General features: G+C 62.3%; 3 protein-coding genes across 5 annotated transcripts in view; all 3 read right to left on the bottom strand.

Annotated features, from left to right (window-relative positions):
* Positions 1 to 761, bottom strand: part of SLC43A2 (solute carrier family 43 member 2) — a 30,591-nt gene extending 29,830 nt beyond the window's left edge. The window contains exon 1 of the mRNA XM_056335343.1: positions 689 to 761. The gene's annotated coding sequence lies outside the window, so the exon portion shown is untranslated. The remainder of the gene's footprint in view (positions 1 to 688) is intronic.
* Positions 762 to 4,002: 3,241 nt separating this feature from the next.
* Positions 4,003 to 11,406, bottom strand: SCARF1 (scavenger receptor class F member 1). 2 transcript variants are annotated; one of them, XM_056346516.1, is made up of 12 exons: positions 11,319 to 11,406; positions 10,248 to 10,475; positions 9,445 to 9,506; positions 9,030 to 9,131; positions 8,390 to 8,915; positions 7,740 to 7,958; positions 7,524 to 7,652; positions 7,344 to 7,447; positions 7,018 to 7,129; positions 6,816 to 6,940; positions 6,480 to 6,617; positions 4,003 to 6,141 (listed from the first exon to the last, which is right to left on the bottom strand). In XM_056346516.1, exons 2-12 carry the CDS (start codon positions 10,340 to 10,342, stop codon positions 5,138 to 5,140), a joined length of 2,616 nt encoding a protein of 871 aa, XP_056202491.1. In that variant the 5' UTR covers positions 10,343 to 10,475; positions 11,319 to 11,406; the 3' UTR covers positions 4,003 to 5,137. The 2 variants fall into 2 exon arrangements, with proteins under 2 accessions (XP_056202491.1, XP_056202480.1); XM_056346505.1 differs by lacking the exon at positions 11,319 to 11,406 and adding an exon at positions 10,730 to 11,092.
* RILP (Rab interacting lysosomal protein) lies at positions 11,235 to 16,429 on the bottom strand. Of its 2 annotated transcripts, none has more exons than XM_056346528.1 (8): positions 16,172 to 16,429; positions 15,667 to 15,787; positions 15,102 to 15,223; positions 14,713 to 14,904; positions 14,117 to 14,265; positions 13,855 to 13,977; positions 12,528 to 12,611; positions 11,235 to 12,197 (listed from the first exon to the last, which is right to left on the bottom strand). In XM_056346528.1, the coding sequence occupies exons 1-8, from the start codon at positions 16,421 to 16,423 to the stop codon at positions 12,041 to 12,043; spliced, it is 1,200 nt and encodes a 399-aa protein (XP_056202503.1). In that variant the 5' UTR covers positions 16,424 to 16,429; the 3' UTR covers positions 11,235 to 12,040. The 2 variants fall into 2 exon arrangements, 1 of the variants encoding a protein (XP_056202503.1); XR_008823053.1 differs by having other exon boundaries at positions 12,133 to 12,197; positions 12,528 to 13,713.
* Positions 16,430 to 16,446: the final 17 nt, after the last annotated feature.

The following is a 16,446-nucleotide window of genomic DNA, read 5'->3' as shown; positions in this document are numbered from 1 at the left end:
GCCCCTCCATGCACACCCACCCCACAGGCCCGCTCCCCCAGCACAACCCACGACACGTTTCCTCCATCAGCTCCTCTTCCTCATCCCTGCACCCACACACTACCTCCCCAGTCCTTCCTCAGCACAGAGATCCTCGCTGCGGCAAGAGGTGCAGCCCACACTCTCCTCTACCAGCCACCCCCCGATGCACCCCATTGTCCCCCAGCACACCCCACTCCCTACCCACACACCTCCCCACGCTACACTCCCCCATCAACCCCCCACGCACCCAGCTCCCCCCGAACAGCCCTGCTGCATGCTGCGCTCTCCCTCCCCACGCACCCTGCTCCCTACCCACAAATCACACCCATGCGCCCGGCTCTCCCCATCAGCCCCCCACTTTCTCCGATGCATGCCACTCCCACGCACAAGCCCCCCACACACACCCCGACCCCCCATATACCCTGCACCCTCCCAACGCACCCCCGCCCTCTCCACAACCCCCCATGCACCCTTCTACCCCCTTCCCATGCAAACCCCACCCCGCACGCACCCAGCTCCTCCACCCCACGCTAACATCACCCCACTCTTTCTCTCATACAAAGCCTCCCCCCACGCAAACCCCATCCCGCACACACCCGCTCCTGCACCCCACGCAGACGACCCCCCCAGCGCACCCCCCATCCCTCGATGCGCCCCCCACGCTCACCCGCCGCCGCACCCGCTCCGCGGCGCCGCGCTCCCACCCGGGGTTTTTATCCGGCCACAGGCGCAAACAAGCGCCGCTGCTGATTGGCCGCCGCCTCAACCAATGAACGTGCGCGCCGCTACCGCCGGGGCACGTGCCGGATCGCGCGCCACCCGGTACCCCCCCCGATACCCTCCCCGGTACCTCCCCCCAGTATCCGCCCGGTATCCTCCCCGGTACAGCCCCCCCGGTGCCTCCCCCCAGTACCCGCCCGGTATCCTCCCGGTATCCTCCCCTGTACAGCGCCCCCCCCCCCCCCCCCCCCCGATACCTCCTCCCAGTACCCTCCCCCGTACCCTCCCCCCGGTATCCTCCCTGGTCCAGCTCCCCAGGTACCCACCCGGTATCCTCCCCAGTACAGACCCCCGGTATCCGCCCGGTACCCCCGGCACCGAGCTGCCCCTGGGCTCCCCCGGGACGGCCACACGTACCCGGACACAACCACCGTTGTTGAGCCCGCAGCGGCACTCCCGGGGCTGGGCGCGGGGCAGACCGGGAGGGGAGCGGGGCGGGGGGGGGCGACACCCTCCGCGAGGCCCGTGAAACGCACCGGGGGGGCGGCGGCCGGCCTCGCAGGGGCGCGGGGGATGAACGGGACGCCGGCGGCGGCCGGAGGCGCTCCCGGGCGCGGAGCGGGCTGGGGCCCTGGCGGGCCGCCCTCCCCCTCCCGGCACGGCGGGGACAGCAGGAAACTCCCTGCGGGGTTTGGTACCGGCTGCTGCCGGTCCCCGCCGGCGCCGAGCGGCAGCGGGGAGAGCCGCACCGCGCTCGCCACGGGACCGCTGCGGCTCGCGTAGCCCCGGCCGAGCACACGGAGCCATTTCGGTAACGGCACCCGCGTTATTTCTCATCCACCACGGTTACAGGCACCGGGTCTGCCCTGCAAAGCCTACCCATCCCGCTCCCCGGCGGCGGAGGGAGCCGGGAAAGTGCCCCTCTCCCGTTAAAAGACCATTTGGGAGCAAGCATCCGACACACAGCCTGGGCTGCCACCCCCAGCACGGCTGGGCAGGGGGTAAGGGCCCTCCCGGCACCCCGGGCAGGGGGTAACAGCCCTCCCGGCACCCCGGCCCACCAGCACAGTCAGCTGTTCCCTGAAATAACAGTGAAATCACTGCAAGCTGCCAGAGTGGCTGTGTGTCGAGCTCACCAGAGCCCTGACCACTTTTTGCATTCAATTATTTCTCAACGTGTTCCTCTGCAGAATTTCTTGTCCTGCCATAAAGCCATCGCTCGTCAGCGAGGTCCTGGGCCAGAGGAGGTGGCTGCATATCCCTGGAAATCATTGCAGGTTTATTTTTAGTTTCTCAGACAAAGGAGGTAAAAACTGTGCTGGTGACAGATAAACATCGCTGAGTGGCTCAGCAGAAGCTGAGGGCCCTCACGGGTGGATGTGTACCCACTGCTGCATCCCTGAGGAAGGGGCAGACTGTGACGGGTGGGAAGAGGAAACTCCTCAGCCTCAGCTGTGGGACAAGGGCCAAATGTTGCAACAGCTGGAAAATGGATTTAAGCCAAAGCAAACAAATGAGGGGAAAAAAGTGCAAAGAAAACAAGGCAGCCTGGATCGGTGCAGTGTTTTCAGCAGAGGTAGAGGAAGGCTGAGACAGCACGAGGCCCCAGGAGAACTCAGCACCCAGACCCGGTCACTGTGTCCAAGAAACATGAACTGTGACAGAAAGGAGCATGAGGAGGACACGGAGGCTGTCTGGGGACACGGGAACCCTTTGCTACAGCGAGAGCACGAGGGGATCTGGTTTTCCTATCCTAGAAGGAGAAAAGAAGCTATCAGGTGATCCGCTGACATCTATAAATACACCCGGGGACTGAGTAAACATCATGGAGAGAAAAAAAATAAAGCGAAGCTGAAGAACAGCACTGGCACAAAGACACATTTATAGAAACTGGCTGGGAATGAGTTCGGCTGGACAGAGCCATTGGGGTAAACAAGGTGGTCCTCTTCAAAGGCAGAGCTCGGGCAGTCTGGGAAAGGAGATTACAGGGCTGTGGCGGTGGGGGACAGACCCCCATGGCCATGGGAGACAGATTGAGCCTCTGTTCCTACCTCCTCGAGGCTGAGCTGCCCCAGCAGAGAGCATCTTCGCTTGGGGACAGGATCTGCAGAGGAACCGCTTCCCACTTACTAGCTTCAAACCATTGCAGTGAGATTTGGAAAGTCAGAGATCCAGCATGGGAAGACATTAACCCTTCCCTCACCTGCTGGCTCTGGCTTGCAAACCTCCTGCATCCAGTACTAAAACCACGGCAAAGCCAGATGAAGCATCCCTAGCAAGAAGACACCAGCGCAACCAGGCTGCAGGCATGTGCATGGGCAGCCACACGCTGCAAATCCACCGCTTGCTATCCTTGCACAGCCCAGACAGGGTGAAGAAGCTTCATCTTCAAGCAGTGAAAACATCCTGCCTTGCAGCTCAGCCCCTGAACATGAAAGGCTCTTGCAGCGCCAGCAGCAGCGTTTTCTCAAAGCTGGGTGCTTGTTTCAATGTCAGGGAAGGCTGTCAGCTATTTACATGCCGTACCCAGGGCGAACTGGCTCACGTGATGCTCACTTCTGGCACAGCGCTGCTCAGCTCACAGGCTGAAAATATCCAACCAATTAGGAAAAAATGGCTGCTTATAAATAAAATGTGGGGCTGTCCCTGCCACTGTAATAAAATAGCATCAAAACAAAAACTAGCCTGTGCAGAACAGAGTTCCAGCCAGGCTGCTGCTCAGGTCTCGCCAGGATGAGCATTTTTATTGGTATACCAGAGTATTTGGTGTTATAATCACGGCAGTGGGTGATACCACTGCAGGGAAGAGTGCTGCATGCTGGCTGCAAAACTGGAAGCCTCACCCATGTGGGACTGTGGGGATTCAGTGCCCTGTACTGCAGAGAAGCACCCACCAAAAGCAAAAGGGAAAAAGCAAAACCCACTCTGTTTTTTGAAACACTCCAAACCCTAAACCTCAAAGCAGGAGTGCCAGACCAGAGGAAGAATCCACACGGAGCTCCATACAAGACATGTGAGATGCAGGCTGCAACATAGGTGCTCCAGATCCTCACAGCCCACACACATTTCCTCTGCCCTCTTGTCTCTGGCCCTGCTCTGGGCTCAGCTCTGTGAGAGTTCAGAATTCAACAGAACCAGAAAATAATTTAAAAAAACCCACCAACCTGAAAGCCTAAAGCTGCTGACAGTTTCCACACTTTGGAGACTATTTCTAGCTGTGTGTTTGATTCAGAGGGCAGCTGGGAAACCCAGCTCCTGTAGGAATTTTTTATCTTTTAATTTTCATTCAGAGGCTTTCATGCCACATGAAGTAACAGAAAAATATACAAGAAACTTCTACCACTTAGATACATCTAAATCCAGTTTATGCTGCAAATCCTCTTTGGCATCTCAACCGCCTTGCACAGGCAGCAGAGCCCTTGTGCCAGTCTCGCCCGTGCTGTCCGAGGTCCTCTGGCTGTGCTGGACATGCTGCAGCACTTTCATGGCATCTCAGCCACCCATGGTGACACGTTGCTGCAACAGGAATGAGGCGTGGGAGATGGCAGGAGCTTAGGGCACCTGTGGAAATGCCATGTTCCCTGCAGCTTTCATCCTTATCAGATCGGCACAACGCCAGGTGCACAGGTTGATGGTCATGGCACAGCTGCCACGTTTGCTCTTGCACAACTGCAGTTTGGTATTGCGTGGAGTTTAAAAGGCTGTTGACAAACCCTGTGCTGTGCCATGAGTCTTTTTACGCATGTACGTAGAAACGAAGGCAGCCAGAGCCTGCCACAAAAGCCAGAGCCACACAGATAAACCCCTGCAGACCCAGATACCCTTTGAGATAAGCAGTTAAAATACATTTTTGCTGAAGCTGATTGTGATAGCCCATCATCTCTCCCCAGCCCAGCTCCACAAAATAATCCCCTCCAGCGAGAAGCACCTTTACAGCAAGAGACTCTGAGCAGCATTACCAGAGCTAGGACAGGGAAAGGTGAAAACCCATGGGGCGAAACTGGTTTTTGCCCGTGTGGTTCCCAGCTGAGCACCCAGCAGCCCCGCTCCCTTTTATGAGGACTAGAAGGTGCCACCACTGTGTCCAGAGCATCGCTGTCCCTCCAGGCTGTGGCAGACACAAAACGGGGCACATAGGGCAGAGGAGAGCAGAAACCAGCCCTGAAACACCGCGACGGCGTGGGGCTGCCACTGCTGCAGCTCTTGGCATCACCCATCCCACTGGTTGTGCCGGCCAGTGAGGGTCCACACCAGCAACGTGGTGCAGAGGAAGAGGGGTCAGTGGGAAGGCTTGATGCTTTCCAGTTCACAGCTCCAAGGGGAACATTGGCTCCTGCCACGCTTGGGTCAGAGGGGCCTCCTGTGCTCCCATGGCCCTGGCCCAGGCGATGGTGGCTCAGGTGGCTGCAGGGGTGGCCAGCAGCTCCTTGGTGGGGCTGGGGGGCGAGTCGGCACCGCTGCTGGTCACGTTTTCATATTTTGGCTCTTCCTTTGACGCAACCTGTCCCTTTGTTTCAAAGCTGAGTAGCTCAGGGCTTTTGCCTCTCTCTGTGGCACCTGCAGCATCGTGGGCCCCATCCTGGGCGCCTGTGCTTTTTGGCGAGGGAGACGTGAGAAGGAAGGACTGTCTCTTCCCAGGGAGCTGCTGGTGCTTGCCAGGGGATGGCTCAGTGGGAGCCCCCACGACACTCTCCCTCTGCTTGCAGCTACTCACCGAGTCTCTGCATTGCGCCAGGGCCCGGCGGGGCGGCTTCTGGATTGCCTCGACGCTCCTCCTCACCTTGGGCTCCTCCTTTGCAGCCCACTTGCCCCTCTGCAAGCTGCCCAGCCGCTTGAGCACAGCCTGGACCGGTCCCTCGCCACCCCCCTCTGCCTTGGGGTCCTGCCCAGCCGTTCCCACCATCATGTAGATGGTGGTGACATTGGGCTCCTTCCCCTTCCTCTCCCAGCTGCTGGATTTTGCAGCTGCTTCAAGTGCTTCCACTCTCTGGGCCACGTGCCTGGTGCCAGAGATCACCCGCCGGCGTCCCCCCGGGGTGGCCCGGGGTGATGGCCGGTGGCTTTCCTCCCCCTTGTTGAGGGGCTCGGGGCTCTCATAGCAATCGCTGGCTGGTTGTTCAGTGGGGGGCTCAGCTGCTGTGTCCCCTGGTGGTGTGGACAGCTTGGATGGGCCCCACGGGGACTTGGGCTTCCGCCCAGGGCTGGGGGTCTCCGCTGCCCCAAATTTTGTCCCCTCGGCAAAGGACACGGAAGGCCGCTTGGCCTTGGCGATGCTGGAGGTGCGAGGGATGGCAAAGGGCTGCGAGACATCCTCAGAGTCAAAGGCAGATGGGTCTGGGAGTGCCTCACCAGCAGGAGACACCCCATCCTGCAGCTCGGCCCCCCCCAGCAGTGGGATGCCTGCAGGATGAAAGCAATGAGAGTCAGGGCTGCCCAGGGACACACTCAGGGACATTAGGACAGGGGCTGATGCAACAGGATTGTCCTTGGGAGCATTTCCCCAGGGAGGAGGTTGTGAAATGGGGCTGCCTGCACCAGGCACATCCCATCACACGAAGCCAAGCATGGCCCCGGTGTGTCCTTGCAGACAGGAAAATGGGGGCATGGAAATAAATGCTGCCTGTGCTCAGCACCTGTCCCTGGGGCGCCCAGGGTTGGTAACAGGGCAGGATGGGACCCCGAGCAGCCCAGAAGGGCTGGGGGTAGCTGGGGGCAGGAGGAGCAGCCATGGACATCACCTTCTCTGGGAGGGACGGAGTACTCTGGTCCCTCGTTGTCAGTGTCGAAGGAGGAGAAGGAGCTGTCTGAAACCCACGCAGCCGACGGCGGCTCAATGAAGCTGGGGTTGAAAGGGATTTCTGTGTCGTGGTGGGAAACTGGGAAGGAGAAGACACACAGCTGAGCTCGGGCACCCCAGGGGACCTGGGGCTGGGGTGGAAAAGCAACGCCTGCCCCGAGCCGTGCAGCGGGGCGAGGGGGGTTCCAGGCTTCCCCCCCACAAACAGTGATGATGCAGAGAGCACAGGGTGGGGGTGACACCCTGGAAGGGCTGTCAGCAGCTCTGCTGGTTTTACCTGTGACTTTGGGAAGTTTATAGCCCCCCAGGGAAAAGCAAGGCATCATAGCGCTGAGGTTCGCCAGCACCCCATGCACGTGGTGCTTCATCCTGGCCACAACGTCGTCATCTGGCACGGCCGCTCTGCACAGAGGAGACGGACATCAAAGGACATGGGAGATGGGGTTTTGCATCAAAGGTTGCAAAATATAAAAAAATACCTGTCTCTAGCATCTGCTGGGCTGGCTCCGCAGCAACAGCAGGCGATGCAAAGCAGCAGCAGCAGGAGAGGGACAAGGATGGCGGCTGCAAGGGCTCCATGGTCCTTAAGACCTGTGTGGAGAAGATAGGTTGAGTCCAGCATGTCCTGCAGCTGCCAAGCCCACAGAGCTGCCCCGCACAGGGTGTGTGGGAGCTGGCAACTCATGGTGGGACCAGGGGGCACCAGGAGGGATGGGGCTGCATCGCAGCCCCCTGGCACCTTCCCCAGCTAGGACGTTACAGTCCCTTGCCCAGTGCCGAGGAGTAAACTTGAGGTTGCTCTTACTCAACACACAATCACCCCGCACAGGGTGGCAGGTCCCCCGGGAGCACTGGCAGGGTGAGGAACAGTTCACTCCAAAATACCCCTCCAGACAGGTGTCATTGCAGCTGGAAGAGAGAGGAAAGGAAGGAAATGCCCCCCAGGGAGAGCAGGACCCCAGCCCTGCCCCGCTCCCAACATTACCTGGCTCCCCAGTAGCCTGCCTGGCAGATGCAAGCTCCTGACACGGGGTCGCAGCTCCCTGCAACACACTCGGGGCAGAGGAGCTGGCATCCGTCACCGAAGGTGCCTGCGGGGCAGGAGCTGTTGCAGCTGCCAAGACAGAGAGCGAAGCATCAGCCCGCTGTGCCCCAGAGCAGGGACCCCTCGCTAGGACCGGTGGCCTGATCCTGGGCATACCTGGGTCCCATCCAGCCAGGGTCACAGTGCAGGCAGGACCCGGTCTCCGGGTCGCAGGCCTCCCCGCGCTGGCAGCGGGGACACGGCTGGAGGCAGCCCTCGCCGTGGAAGCCGGGAGCGCAGGGTTCCTTGCAGAGGGTCCCATTCCAGCCGGGCTGGCAGGCCAGGCAGAAGCCGTCCACAGGTGAGCACGGCTGGCTGCGCTTGCAGCTCCCGCAGCTGCATGGGCAGAGGGGCTGTGAGGCCTCGACGCCCAGCCCCAGCCCCCCCCCCCCCCCCCCCAAAATGCAGGTTTCACCCCACACCAGCACTGAGCATCAGTTTGGACCACAGAGAAACACCCTATAGTGCCTAACACTCTGTAGTAGCAAGAGGGTAGGAGGCAAGTAGGGAGAGATGCCACTTCATCACCCTGGGGAGCAGGACCAAAGATGACCAGGTTTAGAACGACACCAGCGCTTTCTGCTGGCATTAGATGTTTCTTTTGGGGCAACACTGATGCTGCAGCCAAGCAGGGATGCTCGAACCCCCCAGGATAGGTCTCCCTGGCCAACCAAAGGAACAGACAGGACCGCGATGACTTTACCCCCCCAAGGTCTGGCTGTGGCCCCGGGTTCCCACTGGACACCCCACCGCTGCCCCCAGCTCACCTGTGCACGCACTGAGCCCCATATTTCCCAGCAGGACAGGGTTCCCGGCAGCTCCTGCCCTGCCAGCCAGGGCTGCAGCTGCAGTGCCCGCTGACGGGACTGCAGGAGCCGTGCAAACAGTCGCAGCGCCGCTGGCACGCCGGCCCCCAAAACCCAGCCTTGCATTCGCACTTGCCCGTCTCCTGGGCACAGGGCGAGATGTTGCAGGAGCATTTGAAGCTGCACCTCCTGCCCCACCATCCTGGCTGGCAGTGGCAGTGGCCGGTCAGCGGGTCGCAGTGGGAGCTGGTGGGGTTGCACTGACATTGCTTCTTGCAGGTGGGTGCCCACCAGCCTGGCTCGCAGCGGCAGGCACCGGTGAGGGGGTCGCAGCGGCCGTGGGGGCCACACTGGCAGGGGAACTGGCAGAGCTCTCCCCAGTGGTTGGGGTCGCAGGTGCAGCGCCCGCTCACCGGGTCACAGCGCCCATTGCGGTGGCACGGGCAGCTCCGCTTGCAGTCGGGGCCCCAGTATTGCTCAGGGCAGCCTGCGAAGGGAAGGAGATGGCAAGGATGGGGGGTCGCGGGGAAGCCTGGCAGCCCCCCGACCATCCAGGCTGCCAAATGGGGTGGCGAGGGCTGAGCCCTGAGGAAATACTCACGGGAACTGCAGTCTGCTCCGAAGAAGCCGGGTTTGCAGAAGCAAACCCCAGGTCTCACGCAGACCTCATCCACCCCGCAGGCATCCTCCCCCTCGCACAGTGCTGTCAGCAGCAGGGCAGGCATGTCAGTGCACGGCAGCACCCCCCCGGCGCGCACCCCCTGCCCCTGACCACCTCCTGCCGAGACGGCCTTCCCGGGAACACCGCCATCCCGCTTCCTGCCCCATCCCTCCGGCTGAGCCGCAGCACCGTTAGCCGCTTGCTCAGTGAGCGTTTGAGGGTCCCCGTGGTGCAGCGCCCCATTGCCACCGCTCGAGGAGAGCTGTAGGGCCGCTCCCCAACACCCAGCGCCATGGAGGAGCCACAGCCGAGAGCAAGGACTGAGCTTTGGCCTTCGTCACCATCCATCACTCACCGGCCGTGCACTCCTGCCCTTCCTGCTTCCAGCCGGGGCAGCATGCTGGGCCGCTGGGGAGCCTGCGGGAGAGACCCAGGGGCCGTCAGCCAGGGCAGGGGGTGCTGGGGCCAGCGTGGGTTTGCGGGAGGCATCGCAGCTTCGGCTAAAGCGAAGCAAATGCGGGCGCTCGCCCCAGCTGGGCCCAGCAGCAGGGAGGGGGTGCGGTGCCGCGGGCATTGCTCCGGAAGGAAACCAGCAAAATAGAAGGAAATTTAAGAGGCTGCAGCCCAAGCAGGCAGTGGGGCTGGGCGGTGGGACAGGCCTGCCCAGCTCCACCGCTTCGGAGCCCATGCCCAGTCCCCGATGCTCCGGGAGCGGCTCAAACCTTTGCCAGCAACTCAAAAAAAACAGGCACCAAAGCGAAGGCAACTAAAGGTGCTGCCATCGATGGCAAGACCAACAGGAGAGGCAGCGTAGCAGCAAAGCAGAGGGGACACTGGCTCCAGAAGCCCTTCGGGGTGTGCTATGCCTAAATTTCCCACCTGATGTGCGATGAAACTTTTGCCAACACTCTCACATCTCCCCGCTGCCCTGTGCATTGGGAGCATGTGAGAAATAACTCCAAGAAGGAGTCTTGGTGCCCCAAATGCCCATGCACACACCTCAACCACGCTCCCCAGCATCACCCCAGCCTCTGCACCCACACAATGCCAGGCTGCAGATCTCTGTCCACGGAAGGATGGGCGGACAATGACCCCCTGGGGCTGCTGGGAGGCCCCAGGAGATGGAGGGGCCCGAGTGGGGATCCCCGTGGCACATACCTGCAGACGTTCCTGCCGTCGGGGTCAAGCTCCTGGGCAGAGCTCTGCACCCACAGCCACAGCTGGAGGCAGAGGATGGGCCGGGTGCTCCCCATCCTGACAGGGCACAAGGGCCCAAGTCCCAGCGGCTCCCCAGCCCTGCACTGGCGTCCGTCTGTCCCGTCCGTCCCGTCCCGTCCCGTCCCTCCCGTGGTCAGCCTCTTCCTCCCACCAGCCTTGGGTTTCTTCCTGAGGAAACGCGGGAGGAGGCGCCCTGATCCAGACGTCAGGGATGCAGTGGGGAGGGGGAGGCAGGGAATGCCACCACATGGGCTATTTGTGGCCCTTGCTGCCACCCTAGCAGCAGAAAAGAGCATCCAGGGCCTCGGCGCAGCCACGCAGGGGCTGGTGCCTGCCTGAACATCACCCACAGTCATCCCGCTCCCCCGGTGCCCATTCTCCATCACCCCCAAAGCTGTTTTAGCCAACGTCCCCCAACCCACATGAGGTGTCCACTGCCTCTCCCTGCCCTGACCGCCATGAGCCACCCTACAGCGCTGCCAACCCCGGGCAGGGGCTGAAAGGTGGGGTCCCTACATCCCCCACAGGGACACAGCGTGCTCCACGCTGGCTTTTGAACCACTGCTGGCCACTGTCCCACCTCACTGTCTCCCCAGGAGCTTTGTGTCAGCAGATGCACAGGAAACACCTTTTTCCTACCCAAGGCCAGCTCAGCCAGGGGGGCCCGGACTGGAAGCACACTGCTCCCCCCACCACGCAGGACTTAACCCCTCCGTGCCCAGCGCTGCAGCATTGCAACCCTGTAGCCCCGCTCCCCATCACAGCTGACCCACTGAAAGGGGCTCGGGGGGGCTGATGGAGCGCAGCCAGCCACAGCCCTTTGCAGCGGCGCACAAAAAGCAGCGGCTGCGCTGGAGAACTGTGGCCGAAGCCCAGCAGCATCACCCAGCCCTTCCCAGGCAAGGAGAGCGAGGAGGCTGCAGCGGGTACCTTGGAGGAGAAATGAGACTGATTTATTTCTGACTCCAGTTCCAAAGCTAGAAAATACCTGACCCAAGGGGCCCGACTCACCCCCGTGAACACGAGGACTGTTCCACTCTCCAGTTCCCAGTAATCACAGGAAGAAGTCCCAGGACAAAACCAATTCACCCCATGCCTGAAGAGTGCAGGAGTAGCACTGGCGGTGCTGATCCTGACTGCTCCAACACAGGAGCACCCGAACACCCTGTGCAGCGTGCTCAGCCCCTGCCAGCCGTGCAGCTATCCCAGGGCAGCACTCGGCCAGCCCCAGCACCCCAAATCGACCTTCACATTGCAGGGATGAGGGGAGGTATGAACAGAAAGGGGTGAAGCAAAATACCCCACAGGGCAGGATCGGGTGATGGGATCCTGGGCTGTGAGCAGAGGTGTTTGGCAGAAAGAGCCATCAGCAGGTGGGAAGAGCCCTTTTGGGGTAAGGCAGGGGGTGCAGACCCACTCTGCACTGAGCTGCAAGCACGGAGAAGTGGGGAGCAGGGACATGGCTGTGCAGGACCCCCATAGTTAAGCCATGGGCACAATGAAGGGGTAGCCGATGGGCAGAGATGCCTGGAGGTGCTCAGCCGTCCCGTGCCAGGCCAGCACCCTACACTGCGTCCCGGCTAGTTTGAAGGAAGGTTCCCCACGCTGCAGCTTCACAACCACCATGGTATGGGGAAGCTGCCAGGGCTGCCATGCCGCTCTCAAAGATGCTGGAAGAAGAGGAGCTGGGAAGTGCTTCTGCGAGGCCAGATCCGGCTCCGGTTCAGGTGGGATCAGAGGGGCGGCGTGGCTCTGTCGGGGGAGCTGGCCACAGGCTCACTCTCTCCCTCTGGCTCCAGCTGCGTGTCCCGTGAGTCGATGATTTCCCAGGTTCCAGAGCAGCTGGATGTGGGGGGATCTTTGCTGCTGTCCTGATACCACAGACCAAAACTGCAGAGAGAGCAGATAACAGCTGTGGGGGGAGAAAAGCCTTCTCAGGGAAGCAGCCGTATCCCAACCTCCCTCCGCATTTGGTGACAGCAGCGGGATGCAGCCCGGCCAGCAGCAAGGCTTGCTCTGCCCCTGCCCAGGACAAGGCAGTTCCCCCCAAACCAAGCAACCAACCCCCCCTTCAGCAGCACCCCTGCCAGCCCTGCATGGGGCAGCCTGGCTCCGTCCCGGTCATACCCTCAGCAGGTGCTGGGTCCACAGCCCCAAACCTCCTCTCCGCCAGCACAGCCACCCGTCCCCACCAGCACCCCAGCACAGGAACAAACTTACAAGCTCCTAATTTTGGATTCAGGAGGCTGAGCATCCACACAGTCTGCTCCGCGAGCTGGGAGCCAGGAGCCCTCATCTTCATCACTGCAGCACAAAGAAGCGGGGGGTAAACCTGTACTGAGTCGGGGGCTCACCACAGCTGTGAGTACCAGAGCCACCCCAGGGCTCTCTGCCAAGCCAAGCAGTGTCCCCTGCAGAGCTGGGGGCACATGGACCGGTGCCACTGTGCCCTGAAGCACTGGTGGGCTGTGACCTGCCACAAAGCCACCGCGATGCTCGCATCCCAGATACGGCCGCGTTTCACAGCAAGCCCAGCCCCAGCTCCTCAAACACGTTTCACAGCAAGGCCAGCCACAAGGCTCCTCAAACACCGGCTTCAAACGCCTGGCACTTTGCCAGCGGATGGTGTGTCCCCGGTTGCCACAACAGCAGAAACCACAACCCGCTGTACAGTCTTCAGGCATCCCCTGCCCCACAGCAAGCGCACGCTTCCCTGGGGGAACAGCCCAACAACCACCAGCCACGGCTCGGGGCCAAGGTGGGTGACATCCTGCCATCAAGGTGGGTGACAGCCAGGCAGGGAAGCGGGGAACACATGAGAGCAGCTTTCATAGGGCAGCAGCTATCCTCACCAGGCAGGGAGGCGAGCAGGCACCCCCCCAGACCCCCCCAGTTGCCAGCAGAGACCCCAACACAAGCAAGCAGCAGGTTGTAGTAGCAGAGGAGAGCTCACCCCCCTTCAGACTTTAATAGAACCCCTAAAAACCAGTGCCATACAGCTCCCCCGGTGCCACGCAGCAGCTTTAGCCCAGGCTTCACCCCCCAGCTGCCTGCAGTCGTGCAGAGCTGGGGCCGGTGCCCGCAGGGTCTTCCCCTCCCCATCATGGGAAGTCTGCTGGAGCCAGCGCTGCCCACGACGTCTCGCAGAGCCTCCAGGGAACATCTCTGCTGCCATCTTCAAAGGCTGGACAGCCTCCAGCTGTACAGCGCAGGGACCAGCCTGCCTTCTCGTGCAGTGGCCCCGCTGCCACCACCTTGCCTCCCTTGTGTCACACCCACGCAGAGACGAGTGGCATTTGGCCAGGCCACGTATGACTGGTGACAGGCACATGGGAGTTGCAGCAAAGAGCCTGGTCCCTGCGGCACTCCCGGGGCCAGAGCAAGACATCAACTGCAGACATCAAACCTTTGGAGGAGGCAGCTCTTGGTGTGGGGAGCTCCCTTCCAGGGTGTCACGGTGTCACAGCACACGGAAACACCAGCGCCTGCCAGCCAGCATCCCCCCTGCACGGGAGGCTCCCCGTCCGCTGTGGCCAGCCGGACTCACCTGCTCGCCGACTCCTCCACCGTTCCCAGCATTTTAGCTCTGATTTTTTTTCTCTGCCTTTTGATAGTCGACTTCATTGCATCCAAAAAGAAGCTGGGGACTCTCTCTTCGTTCAGCAGCTCCCTGGCAAAAAGCAGCCAGCTGGTTCACCAAGGGCCTGGCAAAGAAATCCTCCTGGAATGCACCAGGAGCAGCCTCCGACAGGGCTGCAGGGACAGGATGAACCCAGCTTGCTGCCCCAAACCGCCGCGGCAGGACTCACCGCTGGTAATAGGCCAGCTCCTCCTGCACCAAGAACAGGTTGGTCTTGAGCTCGTTCCGCTCTTGCAGGATCTGCTGCAGCTCGTCCTTGGAGAAGCAGCAGTGAGCATCCTGGTGCCGCAGCTCCTCCGCGGGTGATGGCGCGCCTTCCTGTGGGGATGGGGAGTCAGCAGGCAAGCTGAGACGCTGAAACCTCCACCCAAAGGCTGGGTGCCATGTTGCAGGCAGAGATGGAGAAGTCTCAGAAATTAGTCTGCTAGTTTTCCATGCGCCATGGCCACTCCCCAGCTTGGCTAGCTCCCGCCACCCATCACCATGCGTAGCAAATCCTCCTCATCCTCTGAATCCCACCCTGCTTCTCCTCCCATCACCTCGCTTCTCTTGCTCCTTCCTCCACCCCTACCAATTTTTCCCAAACAAGGTGTTACCAACATCGCAGGCACTGCGCCATTTGACTTTCAGCACTGGGGTTTACTCGAGCGGCCGTGTCCTGCTGGCTGGTGGGTCTGGGCATGCCTGACACCCCACACAGAGCCGGGAAAGCTGGGTTGGCATCAGTGATGCCCTGCAGCAGCTGGGCCACAGGCTTGGACTCACCAGGCTGGGCTTTGGCGGCTGGATCTCCGAGGCGGTCCTGCTCCTCCTGCTTGTTTCCCTCTGGATTTGCAGCATCATGGCCTCCAGGTCCGACTTCTTCTCCAGCGCGCTCTTGAGCTGAGCCTGCACCACGGCCACCTTGTGACGCAGCTCCTCGTTCATGGCCATGAAGCGATGCAGTTGCTCCTGCAGCTGGAGGGCCCAGGGCAGCGAGTGAGGCACAGCCACAGCTCTGGGCCCCCACCCAGGGCCATCAGCACCTACAGAGCTGGGAGAGGCATCTGGCCCAGCAGGCTCCCCAGCCACCACGACAGCCCTGGGGAGAGGTGACATGAAAGCAAGTCCCCAGGCCCTTCACACACCACACCCATGAGCTCCCACATACTCACCGCCTCTGTGTCTCGGCTCTTGCAGACGATCTCGTGGGCCTGGGCACGAAGCTGATCCCTCTGCTTGTCCACCACCTCCTTCAGCCGCAGCATCACCTCCCGCTCCTTCCGTGCCATGCTGTCTGAGCCCAGACGGGTGCAGACAGGCGTGAGTGTCCTCAGGACCCAAGGGCTCCCCTAACCCTACACTGCCACGAGATTCCTACGTGCTGCTGCAAAGCCAGACTAACGTTCCCGGCAGGTAGCAGAGCAGGAACAGCAGAAAGAGGGAAGCGGAGAGCTTCAGGCTGTGCCCAACGCATCCATGTGCTGGCAAGAGCAGCCCACGCCCTGTGCTCTCCCCACCACCCCCCTGAGGCCTTGGCGTGCTCGGGGATTTGGGGTCCCTGAACAAAATAACAAATCTCCAAAATCCCAAGAATAAAGTCACACTCGCGCTCCCCGGTAGGAGGGGTCTCTAGGGCTGGGCAGCATGGAGAAGAGATTCAGACCTGCACCCAGCCTGCCGTCCCCCGCAGGGACACGCTGTAGCATCAGGGGACCCCAAACCCACGGGGACACCCACCTTCCTGGGACTGGCTCTCCACAAGCTGCTCCAAGAGCTGCCGGTTCTGCTCCTCCAGGCAGGCCAGGCGGCTGTGCAGGGCTTGCTCCCGGCGCTCGGCATCCCACAGCCCCTGCTCCGGCTGCGGGGGGACGGGGCAGCCGGGTCGGAGCCGTCCGGGCGGGGGGGGTACGGGGGCAGCCGGGTCGGAGCCGTCCCCGGCGGGGTGGGTACGACAGGGGACCAGGGCAGCCGGGTCGGAGCCGTCCCGGGTCGCGGGGGCGACCGGGGCAGCTAGGTCAGAGCCGTCCCCGGGGAGGGGAGCGGGACGCCGGGTCGGAGCCGTCCCGGGGGGGGGGGGGGACGACGACACCGGGGCAGCCGGGTCGGAGCCATGCCCGGTGGGGGGGGGGGCGGGCCGGCCGGGTCGCAGCCGTGCCGGGGACACCTCTAGCGAGGCGCAGCGGGGTCCGTGCCGCCGGCGAGGGGGTCCCGAAGGCCGCCCCAGCCCCCCCGCGCCGCTCACCTCCGCGTCCTGCCGCGCGGCCGCCGCCGCCGCCTCCCCCTCGGCGCCCGCCGGGGCCACCAGCGCCTCCAGCAGCTCCAGCAGCCGCACGACGGGCGGCACCAGCCCGGCCACGGCCTCGGGCCCGAAGCGGCCGGCCAGGCGGCGCAGCTCGGCGCCCAGCGCCCCCGCCATGCGGTAGACGTGCGGCGGGGCCAGGCGGCCCGGGGGGGTCCGCCACAGCGGCTCCGCTCCCCGCCGCCCCTCCGCCATGGGCGCCCCGGCCCCGCACACGC

Source organism: Falco biarmicus, chromosome 1 (genome assembly GCF_023638135.1).
Source record: "Falco biarmicus isolate bFalBia1 chromosome 1, bFalBia1.pri, whole genome shotgun sequence".
In the NCBI taxonomy this organism is placed as follows: domain Eukaryota; kingdom Metazoa; phylum Chordata; class Aves; order Falconiformes; family Falconidae; genus Falco; species Falco biarmicus.
This window is presented reverse-complemented; position numbering and strand designations above follow the sequence as displayed.